Raw genomic sequence first — 23,009 nt, forward strand, 5'->3', positions numbered from 1 at the left:
AATGCTAAACCTTTGAATTTAGCGAACAACTTTTTTTAGCATTGTCAGCGAAACTGGACATTAGAGGCATTTTTAAAGAATAATAAAGAATAAATTACCTCATTCATCACCCATTGAAGACCTCGGGATATGGTTGGAATCATGGGAAAACTGGTAGTTTCCCCTGTAGTTTTATTTTTGTCGTTCAAAATCAGGACTTTCATGATCAAATCAACTCGTGTTTTTTAAATTAAGATTTGACGAGTGGGGGAAGCCCAACAAATTACATGCGAAACATTGGTTTCTGTCGTCACTTACATATTGTCTGTTCAAGCCAGGATATTTACGCTACTGCTGCACCTTACCTGCACCTTATCGCGGACGAGGTCGGTCAACCCCTGATCCACCATCGGAGGTAGAAACAGAACTGAGGTGTAACACAGAAACAGTGCTGTGTGTGAGTGCATGTCTGAGGGTGTGTGCATGTGAAGCTCCTCCTGCTTTACAGTGTCTTTGTAAATTTCCCCATTGTGGGATAAATAAAGGATTATCTTATCTTATCTTATCTTATCTTTCGTCTTGTGCTTCCGCAACACCCTAACAAAGTTAGAGACAACCTTTACCATCAGTGTCACAACGTTGTGGATGCAATGTGTAGGGCGTAATGACGGAGGAACTTTGCAAAGATACTGCTGTGGAATTGCAATGTTAGGATGTTTGTGTGTGTTTGTACCTATGATTTTGGCCTGGCTGCTGTCCTTTGGACCTGGTGGAAAAAGCAGCTCTCCATGCTCCCCTCCTGACAGAGGGCCATACTTTATGCGGTAGTTATCTACGTGGGCCCGGCTGTTCTTCCACTCCAGGGTGATGCTCTCGTCTGTCAGCTCCACTGTCTGCAGGTCAGTGGGAGCATCAAGGTCTGAAACACAAGAACTGACTTTAGATAGATATAACCTAAAACCTAAAGGTGCAAACTTAAATGAGTCCTTTTGAGAAACCAAGACTCCTTCATTATTCTATCCTTGAGAGGACTTCAAGGAACACACACCCACAGGCAGAAATCCAGGATATCCTCCTGCGTAAATGTATAGACGTATGTAAAGTCTGTGTGGTCCAGTCCCCCACCCCCCAGCTGACACACAGCTCATTAAACCTGGCTATAATAATCAGTGGATGGCTGGGACTGTTTTTCATCCGGAGAGAGGGCTGTAAAAGTTTTATGTAAAAATTCAGGTTAATTTTTGCCCTGGAGGAACAGCACTTCAAATCTTATTACCTGTGAGGAAAGATTCATAGACAGGCGCGCTGGTCCGCTCTCCTCTACGAGCGGTCAGAGACACCTCATACTCGGTGTCAGGGTGGAGGCCACCCAGGTGGTGCTGGGTGTCAGTTGATGACAGTTCCACCACGTTACGATCAGCAGGTTTAGAGCTGGGCCCGTATGCAATGCTAACCCCGTCCACCTCCGCAACGGGCTGGAACCACGTCACCAGCGCTGTGGTGTCAGTCACATCTCGCACATTCACCTGGCTGGGGGCGTCGATCACTGCAGATGTAAGGGGTAACATAGGTGGCTGTTATGGGAGCTTCAGAAAGAAAGTTTGATGATCTAGTACAAAAAATAGATTCATTTCAGCAGCTCAGTAGAAGTCATTCTGCTTTTTGTAACATTTCACATGAAAACTTCCCACTAATCAGGTGACATTGTCTGCCATTGATTTATGAGTGTGAGCCTGTATGATGATCCATTATATTAACAGAACACCACAAAGAATATGCAGTAGTTTGTGTTCTTGGAATAATTAGGATTTAAAGCTAGGTTCATGTACAGTATACAGCCTGTAATTGCTGGGACTGATGCTTTCTCATCCTGGGTCATCAAATATAGCCCATTTGCCCCCCCACCCTTTCAACCAGGATAGAGGGGTAATAATGCTTATACACTTGTCCAGTTATGGTCATTTCCTGTCTCCTAAAAGCCAAGATGGCGGCAGCCAAAAAGAATTCCAAGTTTTAGAATGTGAGTTCAGTCAACAATGGGTGAAGCTCTGTTTGGTCACCTCCACTCCTCATCGACAGTCTTCTGTTAGAAATGTACTCCATGTGGACTATTTGTTTCAAATGGGACCATTTCCAGGGTTGTTTAACACATCCCTCACTTTTCCATGGTTTCTATGTTTGTCTAATACTGCTGTTTAGGGGTTTACATCAGAGTAAAATGAACGCCTGGTGTCTTCGATGCAGACATTACATTTTTCCTTGGATGTCCATATGAGACACTGAGGTGCTTAGCAAAGCGTTGGTATCTGACGACTTTGGCATCACAACAGCCTGGCTCCAAGCTCCTTTTCCTGAGTAATAAGCAGTCTCTAAGTATAATTTGAATAGTTTATTTATGTATTCAAATTTTCTTTTCATTGTATATTGAAATAATGTTGTTTGTAGGTAAGGAAAAACGTGACAGTCATCTTTACTGTTAAAGGGTATTTGAACTTCTTTCCAGATCAACTCCCTGGGCCATGAAGGGCGCCTTTTTACCAATAAAATTGATTTGTCACATGCAAGCAACTCCAGGGGAAGTCAACACTCTGTGCAGCGCTGATAAAACACAGAATTTGCATCGAAGCTTAACACTGATTTGTCTTCTGAGAAGGCTGAGAGGGTTTTTTTTATTGGTGTCACGATACCATTCTCCTGGGAGGATGGTGTCCCTCTGAGCATGACTGGTGACTGACTGGTGCCTCCCACACATGGTGGGTTCAGTTGGAGGGGGAGAAGGGGAGAGGGGAGGGACTCGCTTCAAGAATTAGCCCCTTAGCATGCAAATCCTAGAGTACAATATTGCAAGCCGTTGTAATGGGAGACATTAACCAGCCTTAGTGACATAGTGACCTCTGAACCTTATAATCTAGCAACAAATCTACAAGTGGGCAAACACAAGAGGAGGATATCTGAAACACCCCGCGTTTTTTTTGGACTAACAGAATATGAATCATGACGAAAACTGAATCATTTTTTTATCATTTTTTAATTTTCTATTCAAACAAAATGTTATATCTCCTCACTTTGCTCGTTATCTATCAGTCTGCTCTCACTGCTGTGTGCATACTTGTGGCAACATGCAGAACATGTTCACATTATTTAAAACTTCATGATGAAGATGATGAACAGTGCTGTGCCTCTCTTGAATCTGATGTGCTAAAAAAAAGGAGTTTCCAAGCGGTAACAGCTACATGCAGCTCAGTTTGAGTGAAGGTTTAAGTTTCACCCTGGGGAGCCAAACGCTGAGGCTACGTTTGAAAGAAAATACACATTTAACCGCTTCAACAAGACCAGTATATTTACCTTAACCCTCAAGTGAAGACACCTTAAAAACACCTACAACAGAGAACCAGTGGTTTGGCAGTGCAAGGCCAGAATTCAATCCTGTTTTCTGTCTTTTTATTGATCCCTGGCTCCTCCATCCGTTTGCCAACAGACGCTACTGGCATTTATAGCCTGATGAGATGATATAGATGTCTTATAACTTGCCAATAGGGCTGGAAATTCATATCACTTTTTATTGCCCTTGCGAAATCACAACAATGCAATGAAATTTAATGAGCCAATCAGTCAAGGTTGGCATGTCTGGCTGTTTTCAATACGCTGTCGGGGGCCACAAGATGGATTGCCCCAATACCACTGATCCAACGCAATATATAAAAAGGAGTACATGCTTTTGCTGCTTTTACTGGTAATGTATTTCACAAAAAAACAAATAATTTTTTTTTTTAAAAGTCCCCTATTTTCATTCTGCAGCACAGACTCAGAACAATGAAAGAGTCTTCTTCAAATTTTTTGAATGTTGAAAGATAAATTCAAGGATGGAAAAGCGACATAAAAAAAGATCAAAACAGGAGTATTGGAGTAAATTCAGCTGGATATAGAAACAGGAAGAGACTGGGCAGGGAAGGTACCTGTGCAGTTGGCAGTAAATGTAATAAGGCCTACTGCAAATACAACCCCATTCCCTGAAGAGTTGGGACGTTGTGTTAAATGTAAATTAAAACAGGATGTGATGATTTGGAAATCACAGAATCAATGTTTCATTGATTTTTTTAAATCATATGACCATTTTGAAGTTAATGCCAGCACCACGTTTCATGAGACGAGGTCACATTTACCATCATTTGCATCACTATTTATTTTTACAACATTTAAGTGTTTGAGAACAGAGGAGACGTATGTCTGTAACTTTGAAAGTGGAATGTTTTACAATTCTTGCTTTAAGTATTATGTCAGCTGTTCAACAGTTCAGAGTCTCCTTTGTCTTATTTCAGGCTTCATTATGCTCCAAATACTTTCAATGGGTCACAAGTCAGGACAGCAGGAAGGCAAGTTTATCACCTCGACTCTTTTTCTATGAGGCCATGCTGCTGTACTACATCCAAAATGTTTGGCATTGTCTTAATGAAATAAGCAAAGCCTTCTCCTGAAAAAATAAAGTTGTCTATTTGGCGGCATATATTGCTCCCAAACCTGAATATATAGGATTTGGACATTAATGGTGCCTTCTCAAATGTGCAGGTTACCCATGCCTGGTGCATCAGTACACCCCCATACCACCACAGAAGCTGGCTTTTGAACTGTGTGCTGATAACAAGCTGGATGGTCCCTTTCCTCTTTAGCCCAGAGGACAGGGCATCCTTTATTTTGAACAGAAAATGACATTTTGACTTGTCAGACGTCACTTTGCCTCAGCGCATTTTAAATGAGTCCAGACCCAAAGAAGGGGGCAGCGCTTTGGGATCTGTTCAATATGTGGTTTCCTCTCTGCATGGTAAAGTTTCCGGTTGCCTTTTTGGATGCAATGATGAACTGTGTTGTGTTCACAGACAATGTGTTATTAAAAGAGTTCCTGGGCCCATGCAGTGATATCCACGACAGAACCATGTCTGTTTTTAATTCTGTGCCATCTGAGGTCCAAAAGAACCCTACATTTATTTAATGTTTAAATAATATTATGCATTGTAGAGACATCCTCAGATTCTTTGTAATTTTATGTAAAAAATTCAATTCTGTAAGTGTTGCACTATTTCCCAGAGCAGCCTTTCTCAGAGAGTTATACCCCTCCCCATATTCAATTCAGAAAGACTAGGCCTCTTGGGGATGTTCTTTTTTATACCTAATATTGTAACTTTCCTGTTGCCAGTTAACCTTATTTTTACAAATGTTGTTGCCACTGCCCCAACTCTTTTTTTAAACATGTCTTTGGCATATAATTGTGCAAAAGCAATGTAATGTCTCACTTTCAACATTTGACATGGACTTTGTGATAATGTTCAAAATCAAATATGGGGTTGCAATGTTTTCCGAATCATCATCATTTCACACAATATCTCAACAGTTTAGCAAACAGGGTGTAAAGCATGTAGTAGGTCTAGAGGAAAAGAATGGTAAGCCGGTAAACAATGTGGATGCGTAGACTTACTTGTGATGACGTTCTTGGAGGCAGGCTTTCCAAGCTTGTTGTTCTTCACCACCTGCAGTTTGACCTCGTACTCCTGGCCAGGACCCAGGCCTGACTGCTCAAAGGTGGTCTCTGGACGGCCCAGGGAGTTAAGAATCTCACCATCCTCCTCTTTCTGCCAGTACCCAAAAAAACATCAGTCATCAACCACTACAAAGACTAGCCCTGGCATCGTGTGTGGAGTGGGAAGAAAAAACTGTCAAATCATACATAATGGTGCTCTGGGTGGCGTTTGGATGCAAGGGTTGACAGGGGGCTCAGTTTAACAGAGTGTGACTTTAAGCAGAACCCAGTAACACTGTTTGCAATAGTTTCTATATGCTCTCAAAAAGGAAAATAAATAGAGTAACACTGGCTCCATGCTGTATTGTCATTGGCACTGTTGGATGTACTAACAGTTTAAGCTGCTGTGTTTTTGCCTTCTGGCTTGGCAGCATGCTTTTCCACAGTGCATTCAACCTGATCCTCATATATCCACATAAAGCAATCACTGAGTTTGAAGCAGGGGTTCTGCAGTGGGTCTTTTGTGGTGTTTTACCAAGGGAAAAAATGGATAATGATTCAGGCTCTAAAGTTCAACAACCTCACGGAATACAAAAGCTCCATTTACATATCTAGTAGTAGGACTCACCGTGTTTCTGAAGATGAGGTTCCAGCCATCAAAGGAAATGTCCAATGGGTCCCACTGCACCTCTACTGATGTATCCCGCACCGACTTAAACTTGAGTCCCTCAGGCTCAGGCAGATCTAGGAGGGCACAAAGTGAAACTCTCACTACATTACATCCAGATGTATACACCGCTTTGTTTTTTCTAAATTGACACAGAGAAGATAGACATACGTGTAGCCACCCTAGCACTGACAGGAACACTCCTCTTGTTGTTAAGCACAGCATAGACACTGATCATGTACTCCACACCAGGCTCAAGCTCCCGAATAGTGGCTATCTTCTGGTCTCCAGGCACCTGCATGTCCAGCTCCAGACCTCCAGGGGCAGTGGGCATGTAGGTGATCAGATACTCGGTCACACGCATCTCATTCTCCCAGGTCAAGTCAACGGTCTCTGGGGTTACCTCCACAACTGTTAGATCCTTTGGTGGTGAGACTGTGGAGAGACACTGAAAATCAGTCCCTTGTAGCACTGGACGATAGTATTGTTTAGTAAGAAAGGTCTAAATGGAAAAATAAATGTGATTGCTAAACATTTACATTAAGTATTTGATAGGGCAATATTAAGTTGATGCCTGAATAACTTCAACATCCTGTGGAAAAAGTGACTTTATCTCAACTCCCACTTTGCAAAAGACAATATTATCTCAGGATTTACTCAATGACATGTTGCTACTTCCATCAATACCACCAAATTCTGATGTTATTATTTAACTCTAGTAATTAAAAAGACCCTTATTTAGTTCTATTGCATTCGTATCCACTTTGATGATTCACAGTCAAAAAAATCTCCCATTGGTTACGGTTAGGGTTAGGTTTATGCATGCTGTCTTACCTCCAGAGCAGTCCTCTCCAATGAAGCCCTCATCGCAAACACACACCCCATTTTCACAACGTCCCTGGTCCTGGCAGTCGTCGGGGCAGGTCAGTATGGAGCAATCCGGCCCAGTGAAACCTTCATAGCATACACATTTGCCATCGACACAGTAACCTCTATCAAGACAGTTCTTGGGACATGTCTTCTCACTGCAGTCCTCACCAGTGAAACCTTTATGACATACACACTGTCCATTCACACAATGGCCGCGGTCCAGGCAGTCATTGGGGCAGGTCAACTCACCACAGTCCTTCCCAGTGAAGCCAACGAAGCATACACACTTGCCATCAACGCACTCTCCGCGTCCCATGCAATCTTTGGGACAGGTCTTGATGCTACAGTCCTCCCCAGCATAGCCTTTGTCACATATGCACAGTCCGTCAACACAGCGGCCGCGATCTTGGCAGTTGTTAGGGCAGGAGAGCTCACTGCAGTCTTCACCTTGGTATCCTGCATCGCATACACATTCTCCATTTATGCACTGGCCCCTGTTGTTGCAGTTGTCAGGGCAGGAGAGTATAGAGCAATCTTCACCCTCAAATCCTGGATCACAGATACACTTTCCATTGAAGCAATGGCCCCTCTCATTGCAGTTCTTTGGACAGGTGAGCTTTGAGCAGTCCTCTCCAGTGTAGCCGGTTTGACACGCACACTGGCCATTCACACACATGCCACGGTTGTTACAGTTACCAGGACAGGTAATCTCTCCACAGTCTTCACCAGTGAAGCCCTCGTCACAGAAACAGGTTCCATTGACGCAGCGTCCGCGGTCATAGCAGTCGTTGGGACAGATGAGTTCTGAGCAGTCAAAACCTGTCCAAGGCTCGTCACAAACACACTCATCGTCCACACACCGTCCGCGGCCCAGGCAGTTGTTGAGGCAGTTGGTCTGGCCGCAGTCTTCCCCAATGAAGCCATCCTCACAGGCGCAGGACCCGTCAACACAGTGGCCATAGTCACCGCAGTCCAGCAGGCAGAGCTCGACACTACAGTCGTCCCCACCAAAGCCCTCGAAGCACTCGCATTTGCCATCCACACAGCGGCCCTGGTCCTGGCAGTCACCGGGGCACTCAGGTTCTGTGCAGTTGGGGCCCTTCCACCCAGGTTCACATACGCAGCTGCAGGTGTCTGTGCTCCAGTTCCCGCGGCCATTACAGAACGGCTTTGTGGACACTTCACCTGAAAGAAGGCAGAATAGGATAAGGATGTCTGTCAACCTTTTTCCAAAATGGCAAAATACATTTAGTGAAGAAGCCTTTACAATCTATTCATTTACTCTTTTAGAGCTACAATTAGGCAATTGTCCCTGTAATCAGCGGTTACCGTAGGGAAGCAGTCCAAAAGACAGACATTGTACAAACTGGGTGAATACATAGCACTTGTTGAAGATGTGGCACTGCTTTGTCGTTTCTAAAATAAACCTTTAAACAGCATTGTGTGCATTCACATGGTCATTGTCATGCATATATTACCTGACAACCCCTTATATTGGGGCGGCGGGGTTTGGGGGGGATTTTATTTGGGAAGTTTCACCTCAATTTCAGAAACAATATCTTTTCCTGCATTCTGATCAATGATCTGACCAATTTTATAATCATGATATATACATGTGTCCTCTTGCTATTGTCATGATGGCCTGACAGATTTTCACATCAGTGATTAATACATTCACATGTTTTATTTATCACCGCAGCATGATTTAAACAGTATTTTTCCCAACATTTTTTCTGACCACAACAAATGAGCCTTGTGCATGGAGATATATTATTGATAGCGTAGCTGCATAGATCCGCTGCACAAAACGATTAAAACAGTAGCATTAGTCGTTTCATAATTAACATGAGACACCACACCCCAATCAATCCATTAAAGGAAGGAAATAACAGCAGCACACATCTCTTTCTCTCTGATCAACTTAAGAGCATGCAGCCTATCAGATGCTACTCCAAACATGCGTGAGAAAACAGAGCCCGGAGAGATCGTCCGTTTCTTTATTGATTTCAGATTGTGATCTTGTTCGTTTAAAAGGAAAAGCAAAAATGGTTGGCAAATAAACTTGGGTCTTTCAACCAAAAAAAAGTCTATGTGTGGTAAGCACATGGATAATTAAAGGCTCACAGATCAACTATTCAGGTTGGAAAAATATGGAATTCCAGAAAAATATGGAAGAATCGCATCCCCATTTTGTAATCTTTGCAGTATTTTCCCTTATTTTAAAAATAATATTATTCCTGACCTTTCTGCTTTCAAACAGTTTGCTTGAGGCACTTTAGAAATACATTACACCTGAGTCCACTACATGCATTTTAAACTGTAAACACACCACCATTGTAAGACATTTAATCACCGTACAACATATAGAGTACATGTATAGACTTACCTGTAACTGGAGCCCCACAGCAGCTGGACCCACTGCTGCACTGCTCTCTCAGACTAGACAGCTCCGACTCCAGCATCTCCAGCCTGTTCAGGATATCCTTGATGTCTGGCAGCTGGTTTTCACACCCACATGCTTGCTTGGGTATACTGATGCGGTGTGTAAAAACAATCTGATTATCTCCATCCTCTGTGTGCTCAATGTGCTCGGTGTTCTGCATATCCATAGGAGCGCTCTTGTGTTCGACTTCAGAGCCTCCTGGGGAGTCGAGGTCCACGGTGCAGAGGGAAGTTGTGGGCACGTTGATGTTGTAGACATGGTTAAATACTACCGGCTGGTCCGGGTGGGGTAGGGTGAGGTTCTCCTGGGTTTTCTTGGGGATTAGAGCCTCTCTACGGTGGCGGATTATCTTTTTTACCAGACCAGCATTGGAGAGCTCGAGCAGCAGTCCAATGGTCAGGCAGCCTAAGAGCAAGCTTTTCATCCACATGATGATACCCTGGTAGTGCAGCTTCTGACTGCTGTGCAGAATAGTCTATTCAGGTGTCAAAAGGGGTTCCTTTTAAGTCCTTGAGTGAATCAAAAGAAAGACAGAGGGATAAAATAAAATTAGGCATTTACTTCTCAGACATATAACTCCTTTCTTTATGTGAAACATACACATAAACAAAGTGAGCCATGCAGAATCATGTGTGATATTCTCTTTAGTTGGTTGTTCTTGCCAATTAGGATAGATTCATCAGCACAATCCCACCACACATATACATCCACAGTGGGAACCAGGGATTGCTTGTATGAAGGGGCTTGCAGGGCTAAGCCCTCCCTTTCTCATACAACGAAGATGAAAAAATGATTGTTCAAATAACTGACAACAGATTTTTTTTTACACTTTTGTGGAACCTAAAGCAGCAACCAAACCTAATAGTGAAAAGGAAAACAAGTACCAAGTGGGTTTCTTCTTTACAGCGCATACTGTAGCATCACCTAACATTAACTTATTTAGTTTAAATGACTGAAAGGTGTCATGGCATGCCACTTGTTATTCTGATCTTTTGGGCTAAATGCATTAAGCCCACAGGCCACCAACTTTTTAACATTGACACAATTGTTAAATGGACTAAATTGACTTTAGTGCGTATTGAGCTTTTCTAATTTTCTGACTACTCAAACTGCTTTACACTTCACGTCACACCAACACATTCACACACTGATGGCAGAGGCTGCTATGTAAAGTAGCCATCAGCATAAACTAATCCATTCAAACACCGCTGAAAGAGTAGCGGGAGTAACTTGGGGTTAAATGTCTTGCCCAGCGACACATAGGACATGTACCTGCAGGAGCTGGGGATCAAACCCCCAACCTTGTGGTTGACAGAGGACAGACTCTACCACTGAGACAAAGTCGTTGCTTTACAGACTGCAGAGATGCTGAGAAACTTACTTCAATTGCATCTCTTAAAGCAATTGAGAGATGCAAGTGAGGCTAATCCAGTAAGCCATTTTTTTATGTGCAACTAAGAACTTGATCCAGCCCCCACTGGAAAAATAATGCCACTGCTAGATACCATACTTGGCATGAAATATTGTGAAGTATTATAGTATCCTACTGAAACGCAATCAACGTATTGTGTTCATCTTAACAAAAGACCACTCACATCCTGTTGCTGCTGTGATAATTCATCGTAGCTCTAACACTCTCAGTGGAGGAGACGCTCACTAATGACATTGCACATTCATTATACAATTTCTCCAAAGACCAAGAACTGCGGTTACTAACCACGTTGTGTTGCCACCGACAACCTCAGCAACACCTGCATGCTGAAACCTTCGTTTTTTTTCTTTGCAGGCAAGACCACAAGCAAGGTCGAAAGCATAATACCCATGAATGGTTAGAACATCTGAAGGCTTGCCATAAAGTCCAGAGGTCTGTACAAACTTCGCAAACTGAATAGTCAGCATTCCTGCTCCTTTCTCTTTACAGCCACTGGGTTTCTTTTATTTCTGTAACATGACTCTTATTGCGTTTACCCTGCTTGTCATTATTGTTTTAAAAAGTCTGCAAGGAAAACGTGCTGACGTTGTTGCAACCTTAAAACCTGATGTTTGTTTTTGCATTTCTTTATCTTTAATATAGTGAGCAAGTAGGTCAAGAACTGCCGTTGCTTCTTGCATAATTTGGGTCTGCTACACATAGTATTTTGTATTATCTAATTATGAGAAACATTAAGTAAGCTCTTGTCAAAATTGGAACCAAACTGAGGGAAACGTTTTTTCCAGCATCTGGCTCGGTCTGATCTTATATAATTCCACTTTACCATACCTTTTTCAGAGGTGCTGACACCGATCAGTTCCTACTTCTTAAAAAACCACTGTGTGCTTTGGCTGACTTAAAGGTTAACATTGGCTTCAAGCAGCCAACCAAAAAATGTCTGAATAAACAGACGTGAAAATCCACGACTGCAGGCACACATACAGTATTTAAGCCCTGCGGTGGAATATGTATGAAGGAGTTTAATTTTCTCTGCTACACCTGACTTATTCACACTGATGTTGATGCATAAAAAAACAGGGCATCTTTGCTGTCCATTTCCATATGGCAGGAAAAGGGAGGCTGCCTGTCAGCAGGTAATATTCCAAGAAGAGGTACTTGGTCTCCTCATCCCGGCCTGACATGTGATTAGGCAAGCTGACAGATGAGCTCAGCTTGCAGGGATCCCACGGCTTCACATCAACCCCCCCACCACCAAGCTCTCCCCAGCCCTCTGATTAGACAGGCAGGGATGAGCGCCTCCATGATGGGTAGACTGTAAAAGTGCTAATGTAGCTTGCTGATGGGAGCGCTGAGGATCTGGGCCCTCAGGGGTCCGACAACAACCCTCCGCCCCCCATCCCACCCCTCCGACACGCACACCAATACAGTCACACTGCTGTGCTCAAGCTTCACAAACTAGGGATTAAATCAACAAAATAGCCAGAAAATTGCTTTGAGTTGCTGCTTAGGTTTTAGTTCTGGGCGGTTGGTTGGCTTTCTCACTCTGAAGGCTGGCTGCTCTCCACATGGACCTCTGAGCGAGGCAACCCTGAGAGACCAAAGCAGGCCTTTGTGTGAGAATCTGTGGCTCTGGCAAAACTCAGCTTAATTCAAAAATAGATAAAGAAAAGACTCTTCTACAGAGTTGGAGGAAGAGTCTGATTTGGAATCTTTCGCCTCTTATCTGCAATCTGTTATTCTTCAATATAAACATGAATCTGAGTGTGATCCTGAGAAACACAGAGCTGATCCATGGGTTTGGACTTTCTTCATGAGCACCCTGTGGCCCTGGCTCTATGCTAATGCAGCTGGTAGCTGGCACTGTAGACAAGGGCTTGATACAATCTGACTGCTGCTGCTTTGTTACTTTCTTACTTGGTTTCGGTCTATAGTTAGCTTCTCAAACAGCAACAAAGCTTGTAGCATACCTTGTGGTTGAATGTGAGTAGAATTATACCAAGGTAATGTTACTGGCACACATACATCTGGTGCAAGAGACATCAATTAAACCTGATGTGAGCAAGTGCTATTGGGAAACACTTCTTATTCCTTATACAGTGAAGAGCTTGACACTCTCTCACTAGATGAATTTGGGGACCATTTAAAAAGCTCTCTTGCTGTAGTGTTAAACTAATCTGATTGTATGGTTGGTTAAGGATTCAAGAGAATAGTCATGATAATGAAAGAAAAAACCTTCACCATAACCCTATAACCCTGAGCTCAACAAACCCTAATTTAAAAAAAGAGTTGATAATGAGTTGGGAATCAGGGGGTTGCCGATTCAAGTCCTGGTGCGGGCCAAAATATGGAAGTTGTTCTGGTTGCTGGAGAGGTGCCAGGTCACTTCCTGAGTACTGCCGAGTTGACCTTAAGCAAGGCATGCTCCTTGTGTAGCAGCCCCGCTCTGACATCTCACCATTAGTGCATGTCCACAGGTCCTGAATGTGCACGTGTGTGTTTGGGCCTGTGTGTGTGAGAAGCATGCATGTCTCTCAATAACACAGTGTACAATATGTAAAAAAAAGCAAAGGTAATATTGTGTGACCTTATAGCTCCACCCCTTGATACTTAATTCTTAAAAATATGGTTTTCTGAAAATACATGTGAATAACTCGGTGACTCCCAAAACCCAACAATCCAACCTTAGAATCTGAGCCACAGAGAAAGTGATTGGTTGATCCACATGGAAATGGAAAAGCAAACAAACATGTAAACTACTAAAACACAAAAAACCCTGTTAAAGTATGAAAAAAAACACCCATAGTTCAGGCCCGATGGCTCTTCAGGTCTACAGGCAGGTTGAAACAGTGAAGTCCGTCATTTACAAGCAGTCTCTTTACATAACTCTGCTCTTACAGACCTGATTTTCCCATTAGTATAATGTAAAAACCATTTCCCCTCTAACCAGCTGAGTCAGCTGAAAACCTTCTAAGAAGAACAAGTGTTTTAAGCTTCTGTTCCACGTTTGGCAAGCCAAGAACCAGGAGAGAAAACCAGGACAGTCCAGTTCATAAGCTAATGTATACCCCAGGCCTAACATGTCTATCACTAAGCATCTATTTTGTTCCAAGCCATTTTTCAGTGGAAATATAAATACAAAACTGATGATTACTTTGTCCATTTCTACATATTTCCTCACATCTTTCATTTTGGTTGGGTGAGAGGTTGATGAGCAGACTTTCTGCGTTTGGTGGTTTGAACACATCATGCACAGAAGTCTGGGTTTCTTTCAAACTCAGCCAACGCCTCGGGCTGACAAACTTAATCGTCACTGCGGTTCACCTTTGCTGAGTCTACCATATGGCGGGTCCAAGATAAATCAGAAAGAAAAACTCTCAGTCTGCAGGCGTTCAGCACCGGTTATCTGTGTCGCTGTTCTAAAGAGAAAAAGCAATTTGATTTGGCACAAAGACGGCAAGTGTTATCAGGCTGTACAACGGCAACGTGTGGTGGGTTATTTAAAGCGATCCAGCATGGAGGTGCATTGAGTGTGTTTTATGAAGGGAGAAGAAAGATTAACCAACCGTCGGTGGATAATCGCAGCAGTGTGAACAGACAACGCACCATCCGTCTGATAACTCGACAACAAACAAACTGAATAATGAAGCAGCTTGGCCCACTTGGTGTGTAAAAGCTGTAAATATTCAATGGCTACAACTACAACTCAAGTCCCAGGACTGTATGTTAAACAGGTCTGATAGGATGCACATGCTTTCTTTTCAATTCTGAAGAATTTATCAAGCTTGCTTAATTTTGTAGGTCATCCATGACAAAAACTCAGCTTGCCTTCTTCGGTACAGAATCCAAATGTGGGTCGCTGGAATAAGGACTCAATGAAGGGTTATTGTCTGGGACTATTTTCACCTTGAAACACTCAAAGAAAAGGGAAATAATAAGGGAAATGGGCCTCAGTCTCGTACACTCACTCACCACTGTGTCAATGAAACCTGCTGATAAACATATTTATCACAATCAACCTGCCCGCAGGGAAAATGAGACCTGCCACATATGTCCTGAGCTAGTGCAGGTGAGTATTGATTTGGATCCTGTATCTCCATCAAGGTCGTTGCCAGTGAGATAGCGAGTTGCTGAGGACAGCACTATGGCCGTGAGTTATCATCATCAAACACAGAAATGAATTTCCAGGAAGAGGCATAGCTTGAGTTGACTGCCGATGTGCGATCAATGGTTCGGTTTTTGCTGCTGCTCAGAGAAAGGTTTTTCAAATTTTATAGTTCACACTCTGAAAGGCCAGAGGTTTGTGCTGACCTAAACACAACCTCCATCTCAGAGTGAAGCAATAAAGTGCCCACTTAAAGGTTGATACAAGGGCTAGAAAACAATACCAAGAGGCAATTTCATGTAAGGGAAATAACTGAGCAGGTAACACAAGTCATGTTGTTGAAAAAGCTGATATCAGAAGTTGATCAGAAGTCTTGATTTTGATTGGTCGGTGAGGGAGAAGTGACATTGACGAGCGTCGCGCTGTTGCAATAGTTGATCTCATTTCAGTCGAGAGCACTGTGAGCGCAGAGTAAAAAAACAGCTAACCCTGAGGGTGTATTAGTGTTCTGGACACCAAAAAAAAAAAATCTGTCTGTGGACACAGGCCGTTTGTAAATTAGACGCGCGTATCCCTAGTTAGTACACAGCTCATTGGGGAAAGACGACCCTCCTCTCAGTCTTCCCTCTCAAAAAATAAATGGTCCAGCTTCTGTCCCATCTGACAGATGGATACTTCTAGGGCAAGTTGGGTTCAGTGGGTCAGCGCATGCTTCACAGAGCAACATGAATGGCCATAAAAGATACGATCTGATCTCAAACATCTCTCATTTCCAAAGTAATGGAACCAGCTTCATAGATTTTTCTTTCAATAGTACGTTAAAACTCGGCAGCCAGACTCATCTCAAGATGTCAAGGAAACCAACCTGGAAAATGGTGTAGCTTTTTAAAATTTGACAGTAAGTATCACTGGAAAGTCTTGATGTGCTGTGGCAGTCAGGTGACGAGTTGTTCTAATGATCGTAATATGAAAAGCTGCATCCTTTCAAAAACAGTATTTGTAACCAAACCAATGGCGAAGCCCATCAGAGAGCTACTCACATACAGATAGAACTGGAGTTACATCCAGTAACCGAACACAGCGCTCTGTAATGGAGTTTGTTTTGCAGTAACTGACTACAGCATCGTTATGTAACCACCAGCTGTTACCTGTTACCTGTTTGATACAGACACGGTGAGATGAAATGGAGAAAAGTTATGTTTCCACAGGTCACATGGAGCCTGACTCGTGGGGTCTGATCTGAATGGAGCATCCAACAGCATCTTGAGCTGCTGTTTGATCTCACAGAGACCAAAGATGATCTTATTCGATTTAGGTTTTTTGTACTACGGCAGTTGACGCGTTGGGCGCTTGTTGTTAAGGTGGCTGACTTAACAATAAAGTGTGATTCCGTTCTTATTCCTTTGAAGTATTTAAACCAGGAAAAGCATTTTATCTAGTTAGTTTATTTAGTTTTGAAAGCCTGTTGGTTCTCCTTGAATTGTACTCTTGCAAGGAAACTCCATCTTAATGCCTCAACTGAAAGCGTCCCTGAGTGGGCGGGGCCGTCCCTGCTTCTCCAGGTGTTGGCAGGGCTAGCAGTTTGACGGAGGGAGGGGGGCTCACATGAATGAAACATGTTTGAGCCTCTGAGCGAATCATAAACAAGCTGAAGAAAGCAACATCCCACCCCCTATGAACACAGAGCCGAGAACAACAATCCCAGAGTGAGTTTGATTTCGCTCTTTTTTGGAAAGGCATTACTCAACAAAACATTTAGTTCAAATATGTTTGATATCTGCTATAATGATGTTTAAAATGTTGCATATTATACCTTTAACTGTTATGTTTAAAACAAACATTTTTTCTCAACCAATACTTTCAAGGATTCTTCAAAACAACATGATTTGACTTTTCTAAATTATAGCTATTTAATTAAATTAGATGATTCAAGTTCCAAACTGTTTAAAGTTTACTCTCACTTTAGTCAACCTTATTGTCAGTAGCAGCTGCTGTGCTCAGTGAGACAGCTCAGACAAACCCTCAGTACACTTCCTTCCCAGCACTGAACAGAACAAAGACTGAGACTAGTTAGAAATGAATACTGGACTTACAAACTTTGAATAAGAGATGGTTTTCCTAAAGTGGAAGTGTGGATATCATGAAACAGGCTGGGAAGAAAATCAGATACTTTCTCCTTTCTCCTTGAAATAAATTAAGGGTGCAAAGAAACCACTGGACAAATTTAAAAAATGAAGATTCATACTTTTTAAGGACAATTGCTTAGCGCAGCCCCATAGACTTACAGGTATTTTTAACTTAAGATGAAATTTGAGTGATTTGCAATTTTTTCACTTCTCATTAATGAGAGTAAATATATGTTTGAACCATAGAACCATAGAAGGTTCTATTCTTTTTGGAATAATGTCTTCATCTCTTCTCACACCAACTAAAGGCACCGTCACAAAATCAGAAGAGTATTATAATAACATTTGCACTTCAACACTTTCTCCTTTTTTTCCAAATGGTAAAAAAACAACAATTTGACTTGCTAAACAGAAACGAGATTCTTTTCTCTTTTTTTGATGGATGAAAAGAAGACGGGTTTCATCAACCCAAGCCTGCCCTCATTGGCTCTCTGCTGTGACCCCATTGGATCTGATGACACAGATAGTGGGGGAGTGGTGGGGGTTAGTGTGTTCATGGCTGATAAGACAGACAGGGAGGCTGGATCTAGGATTCCTGCAGAAGCACTTATCTAGATACTGGGAGAAAACACTCTGCCAAGGCTGCGCTGTATCGCTCTCACAGAACCGCCGGAGTGATTTGGAGGCAGAGCTGACATCTCTGACTGATTCTGCCCCAAAAAACTATATTTCCTCAAGCAAAACCAATTTCCGACTTTGACACTGAGATACGGAGAAAATAAATGTTGATCGAAAGGGGTCAATCGTACAGCAGACAGTTGTGTCTCAATTTAGATTTCATTGCATTTAACTGGCGGCGTGCTGTGACGCCCATCAATATTCTTTATTGCTTGTGTCCCGTGCTGCCTCCCTCTTATGCTGCTGTGCTTGTTGGGTCCAGATGGAGAGGTTGGACGCTACTCATTGTTCATGAGCTTTTTAACATGCTGGGTGCTTGTGACCTACTGTTTATTGGCCTAACCCCTGGGTGGTGTGAAAGCTTGGAAGCCTCATGCGCAACATTTGCTACACATACACCTGCTGCTTTCTCCCGACGCTGGTAATCGTGTGACCCACCGTTCTACTTCAGGTCCTCAGCTTTCAAACTGCATTGCAACAACTACTTATAAAAATGTGTCTTGTACCTGTCAGCTGCCTGTGTCGTCATGAGGTGTTGATGTCAAGTCCAGGTCGCTGTCTAAACTTACCATGTAACTAACACCTTTCCTCTCAGGTTATCAGCTGAGGTGAGAGCACAATGACTTAATCTCTTAGAGCTTTTGACCAGCTGATTTTGCATGATGTCATTTTTTGTGAACGTTTTCTCAATCTGATTAGTCAGATAGAAAGAATCAGAGAATGAATGAACAAAGTCAGTGATCCAGAGCTCTAGAGTTTTTTTTTTTTTTTATCTCTCTTCCACTGAAGGAGGAGGTTTTTTTTTCTAAGTCTAAACTGCTGAGTGAACATGCGAGAAGGTTGGAATGGTTGTCTCGAAGACTGCATATTTCAGCACTTTACAAAGGAGGTTTATTGGTTACTTCCATTCAAACAGGATTTTTTTTTCTCTCCACTAGACATTGAAGCATGTTGGCTGTGGTACCCGGACATCTGTTTGTCCTTGTCTGTGATGAAAGCCTGAAGCGTGTTGCGTGTCCAAATTGGGAGTGCCTTCCATTCAGACACTTGTATGAGCTTAATGACCCCCGGCCCCGGTGGCGGCTCTTCATTGGCTTCCCCGTTTTTAACCATTTTCCCCAATTTAAATTGTCTGTCCCTCTCAAAAGGGCCCCCATCTTGTTCCAAGAACATTATGGCTCATGCATTCCAATGTGCAAGGTCACTGGTGGAGGCAAAGTGTCAGAGCAAAGAGTCTACCACATGTGCTCATCTATTGGATGCCATCAATGGAGGGCTGGGCAATACAAAGGCATCCCGGATCCCACAGCTCCAAGACTTCCACTCCTTTCCCGTCACAGATTCTTTAAAACCATCTGGGATGCTTAAAACTGAGGATATCCTAAAGAGGGGTCTGAGTTCTGTGGTAATGACTCATCTAAGTAGGACAGGGGAAAATACTATGGTGACTTTGGTGGGATTGATGTCTCGACCTTATAAGCAATTTTAAGAGCACAATGCCAGAACGAAAAATTGCACACTAATAATTGATGTAATCCCTAAATTCAGCCAAGAATTTGAGAGTTAGGGAAATATTATTTCCCTCTCATAACCACATCTTTCAAAGATAAGCTAATTTAGGGTTAGGGTTAGATTATTGTTTGACTATTTGAAAAACACAAGAAGAATTTAGCCTCTACCCTTGTGGAGAGGACTCCCCTCAGTACCCGGGTAACTCAGTGACTGAGTAGCAGTGAGATGTCCTCGTAGAGTAGAGTTGAATAAAATAGGCACAGCAGAACAATATCTGGGTAGGTTAAACTTTAGGCTAAAAATCATAACATAAATCAACAAGATTTCCAATATTCAAAAGCATGATCCCTGATTTCTATGGTTGCTTCTGCAGTAATAAGTGGCAAAGCGTATTCACACAATTCTAATTTGTGAAACGGTTTGGATCCCAAATGTTTAAAAAACAACAACGTTAAGGGTCCACAATAAAGACAGATTTGTTGCACTATACTTATTTCTAGGCTGCTTTGAGCCAAATGCTATCAGAATGCTAACTTGCTTACAGTGACAAAATATTTACTAACCTAATGTAAGTGTGCCGACATTTACTAAGGCACAATCGATGCTGAATAGAATTAAACTACCTTTTTTAAGGTTTATTTTGGGGCTTTTTGTATGCCTTTATTTAGAGATAGCACAGTGGATAGAGTCAGAAATCAGGGGCAGAGAAAGTGGGGAATGACATGTAGGGCCTCCCTAAATGGGGTGCACAGACTAACCACTTGCTACTGGCGCCCCTGAATTAAACTAATTTTGCAGGTATTTCATAACCAAGTAAATTATTTCACCTGCTGTAAGTACTTAATGAAACTTCAAATCAGATTGATAATCAAAATTATCAATCTTTATAAAAATGTGTTTTGATATCTGAACTTAAGACAACGATGACTAATCTGTAAAAACTTCACATCTCACTCCCTCTCTCTAAACATTACCTCTCTTTCAATGGGCTAAAGACAAATTCCAGGGGGGAGACCCGGACGTTGACAAGCAGCAATTACTGTGGCGGCAGATGGTGTAGGTTGTTGTGAACAGTTTTCTACTTTTACCATTTCTTTCTGTGTAACTTGACTTTTAACAACAATGTAAAAGACATCAGGGAGAACTTTTGGAGTTCTCAGTTCCTCTAACAGATTAAAAATATGAGTGCACAAGACACTAAGTGTTTGAGAGTGGACACTTTAGACACATTCACTGGCCAGTGGATCGAGAGATGAATTTTATGAGTGTTTTTTGCTCTCTGACAGACTTGTAGATGGTATTAGTTGTTCAGTTGTTCAAGAATCTCGTATATCAATCAATCAATCAATCTTTATTTGTATGGCACCAATGCAACATCCAAATGAGATAATACATGTTGTTTCAAGACTACTGGATTACTAGACTACTAATTGTTATATTGTTATATTATGTTACAACATAATCCATCATGAGCACCAATCAAAATTTAGCTAAGTTACAGTATGTGATGTTCCTCTGCTAGTCAGCATCATCAGGAAAGAGCTGCTTGTACTGGACGGCAAAGTGACGGCTAAGTGATCCAGAAACATACCCAAAAATTTGATCCAATCTGGCCGCATTTACTTGACCACCATCACATCAAGAGGCAGCAAGACATTTCACCAGTAACTGAAAGCAAATACAGGAGAAAACACAGCAATGGGAGTTTGTACAGACCACCTGCTTAGGCAAAGAAAAAGGAAAGAAAATGCCTGCTTAATAAATATATAGAAAACGTATTTAACACAAATATTATTTGATGATTAAAAGCAGCTGTTGAATAACGTTAGTCTATATAACAGCACTTCTTCACAAATAAGTAGTGAATGCTTGAGGTTTTTTTTTATATTCCTCCATTGTGTATTCAGATTGGTGTTGTCAGCGATGTATAATATATTGAGGTACATTCATCAGTGTCTGTGTGACTCTTTAAATCCAACGATCCATGCCACTGTCACAGACAGCAGGCAGCAGCAGACGCTGAGGTGCAACAGTGGTAATGGCGGCCATAGCAAGATGGAAGCGCACATGTGGTTATATGTGCTGGAAAGCAAAGTCACGGTGAAATGATCTAAAACCTAAGCCATGAATTTGAAAATCTGGCTTTCCTTGACCACCATCATATCAAGAGCCAGCAAGACATTTCAGCGGAAACGCAGAGCAACGGCAGTAGAGGCAGCAATGGGAGTTTTTGATCTTACTGAAATATACATGACATCCGTTTATTATCCAACCAAAACATCTCTGACTCTCTCCTGAGTCTTCCACCGCAACGAGTCGTCTTGAACGCCCATGATGCTGTTTGCTCTCCATCACCAGTGGAGGAGCTAAGTGGGGTTAAAGACAGTCACCCTCGCAGAGAGCTTTGTGGGGGCATTGAGCATTGGGGGCCAACAGCTGTCCAAACAAAGGCCTGTTTCCCACTCATCGTTATGCCGAGTGTCACTGTCAGTGGCTACTCATATGCGTAGCCAAAGCATCATGAAATATTAATAGACCAAGCCTCCACTGCCACCTACCATGGGGCAACATGCCTGTCATGCAGGCGTAGTCAGTATGTGTTACTGACTCCTTAGTATGTGAGGAGACACTGGTGTTGGGACATGTTCATGTATCATTAAGTTGAGAAAATGAATCAAAATCAAGAAGAACTCTTTCAAACAAGCCTTCATTGATCCTTAGTTCATAGCTCCCAAAAACGCAGCCAGCCTCCCTTCAGCGTGTCAGCATCTCCTCGTCATACACAATTACCATCCAGCCGATGCTACCCTGGTATCCTGTGGGTCTCCTCCATCACAGCCCACCCTATAACTCCACACACACACCCACTTCTCCCTCCCTCTTACACTCACATAGGGGTTCTGTTATCATGAGGATATGATTTTCCTCAAACAGCTTCAGGGGTATACAGTGTAATAAATCCTGCTTTGCTCTGCCTTAAAGAACTGCTACCTTACGATAAAGAGCTTTCAGAGGAGAATCCCGCTCAAAGTTAAGTATGCCATTTGGGGTTAAACAATTTAATTGAGACTTTAAATCAATTTTGAAGAAGAACCAGGACATTTTATATTTAAAAAGTCAAACTTGAGATCATTGACAGTAAAAAAAAAATGCACCGCTTCTCATTCAGTGTACTCAACATTTTATTCCTTTACATACATACAGTGCTTCTGGTATGACCCAGAGGAGTGTGTTTTCTTATGTTAGGGAACATTTCAAACGTGTAGTTGAGTCGGTATCAGTTCAATCTCTCTTCAAATATTCTTCATTATAGTTTTAACCAGATGCTGTATTGACAATGGCTACTAATCGCTAAAGGTTCTGCAGGCTAATTATCGTTTGTAAAATCTTTTTTTAGGAAACATTTGAATAGCCATGTCAGACAATACACAAAAATGAGTGATTGGCAGCACTCCAAAAAATGAAACCAGCTCTTAAACACAATAATCAGTGAATACTAGTTTCTCTGTAATCCATCACAAACCCCCTCCCTCATGTCCTTTTTCTCTTTGTGCAATCTTCTGTGTAGGACACAACTGACAGACAAACTGACCTAAAGAAAGGAGACTGGGAAGGACATGGAGATGAAGAGTGTGTGTGCGAGCATGCGTGTGTGTGTGTGTGTGTGTGTGTGTGTGTGTGTGTGTGT

The 23,009-nt window shown here is 42.3% G+C and overlaps 1 protein-coding gene across 3 annotated transcripts in view; it reads right to left on the minus strand.

Annotated features, from left to right (window-relative positions):
- Positions 1-23,009, minus strand: part of tncb (tenascin Cb) — a 52,629-nt gene that overhangs the window by 28,109 nt on the left and 1,511 nt on the right. For all 3 annotated transcript variants that reach the window (XM_065963016.1, XM_065963019.1, XM_065963022.1), the window contains exons 2-8: positions 9,415-9,980; positions 6,993-8,213; positions 6,330-6,593; positions 6,120-6,235; positions 5,450-5,603; positions 1,256-1,525; positions 713-898 (exon numbers count right to left, since the gene is read on the minus strand). In XM_065963016.1, coding sequence (XP_065819088.1) covers positions 713-898; positions 1,256-1,525; positions 5,450-5,603; positions 6,120-6,235; positions 6,330-6,593; positions 6,993-8,213; positions 9,415-9,901 — 2,698 coding nt within the window. In that variant the 5' untranslated portion in view covers positions 9,902-9,980. The remainder of the gene's footprint in view (positions 1-712; positions 899-1,255; positions 1,526-5,449; positions 5,604-6,119; positions 6,236-6,329; positions 6,594-6,992; positions 8,214-9,414; positions 9,981-23,009) is intronic.

The sequence above is a fragment of the Labrus bergylta genome, chromosome 2, assembly GCF_963930695.1.
Source record: "Labrus bergylta chromosome 2, fLabBer1.1, whole genome shotgun sequence".
NCBI lineage: Eukaryota > Metazoa > Chordata > Actinopteri > Labriformes > Labridae > Labrus > Labrus bergylta.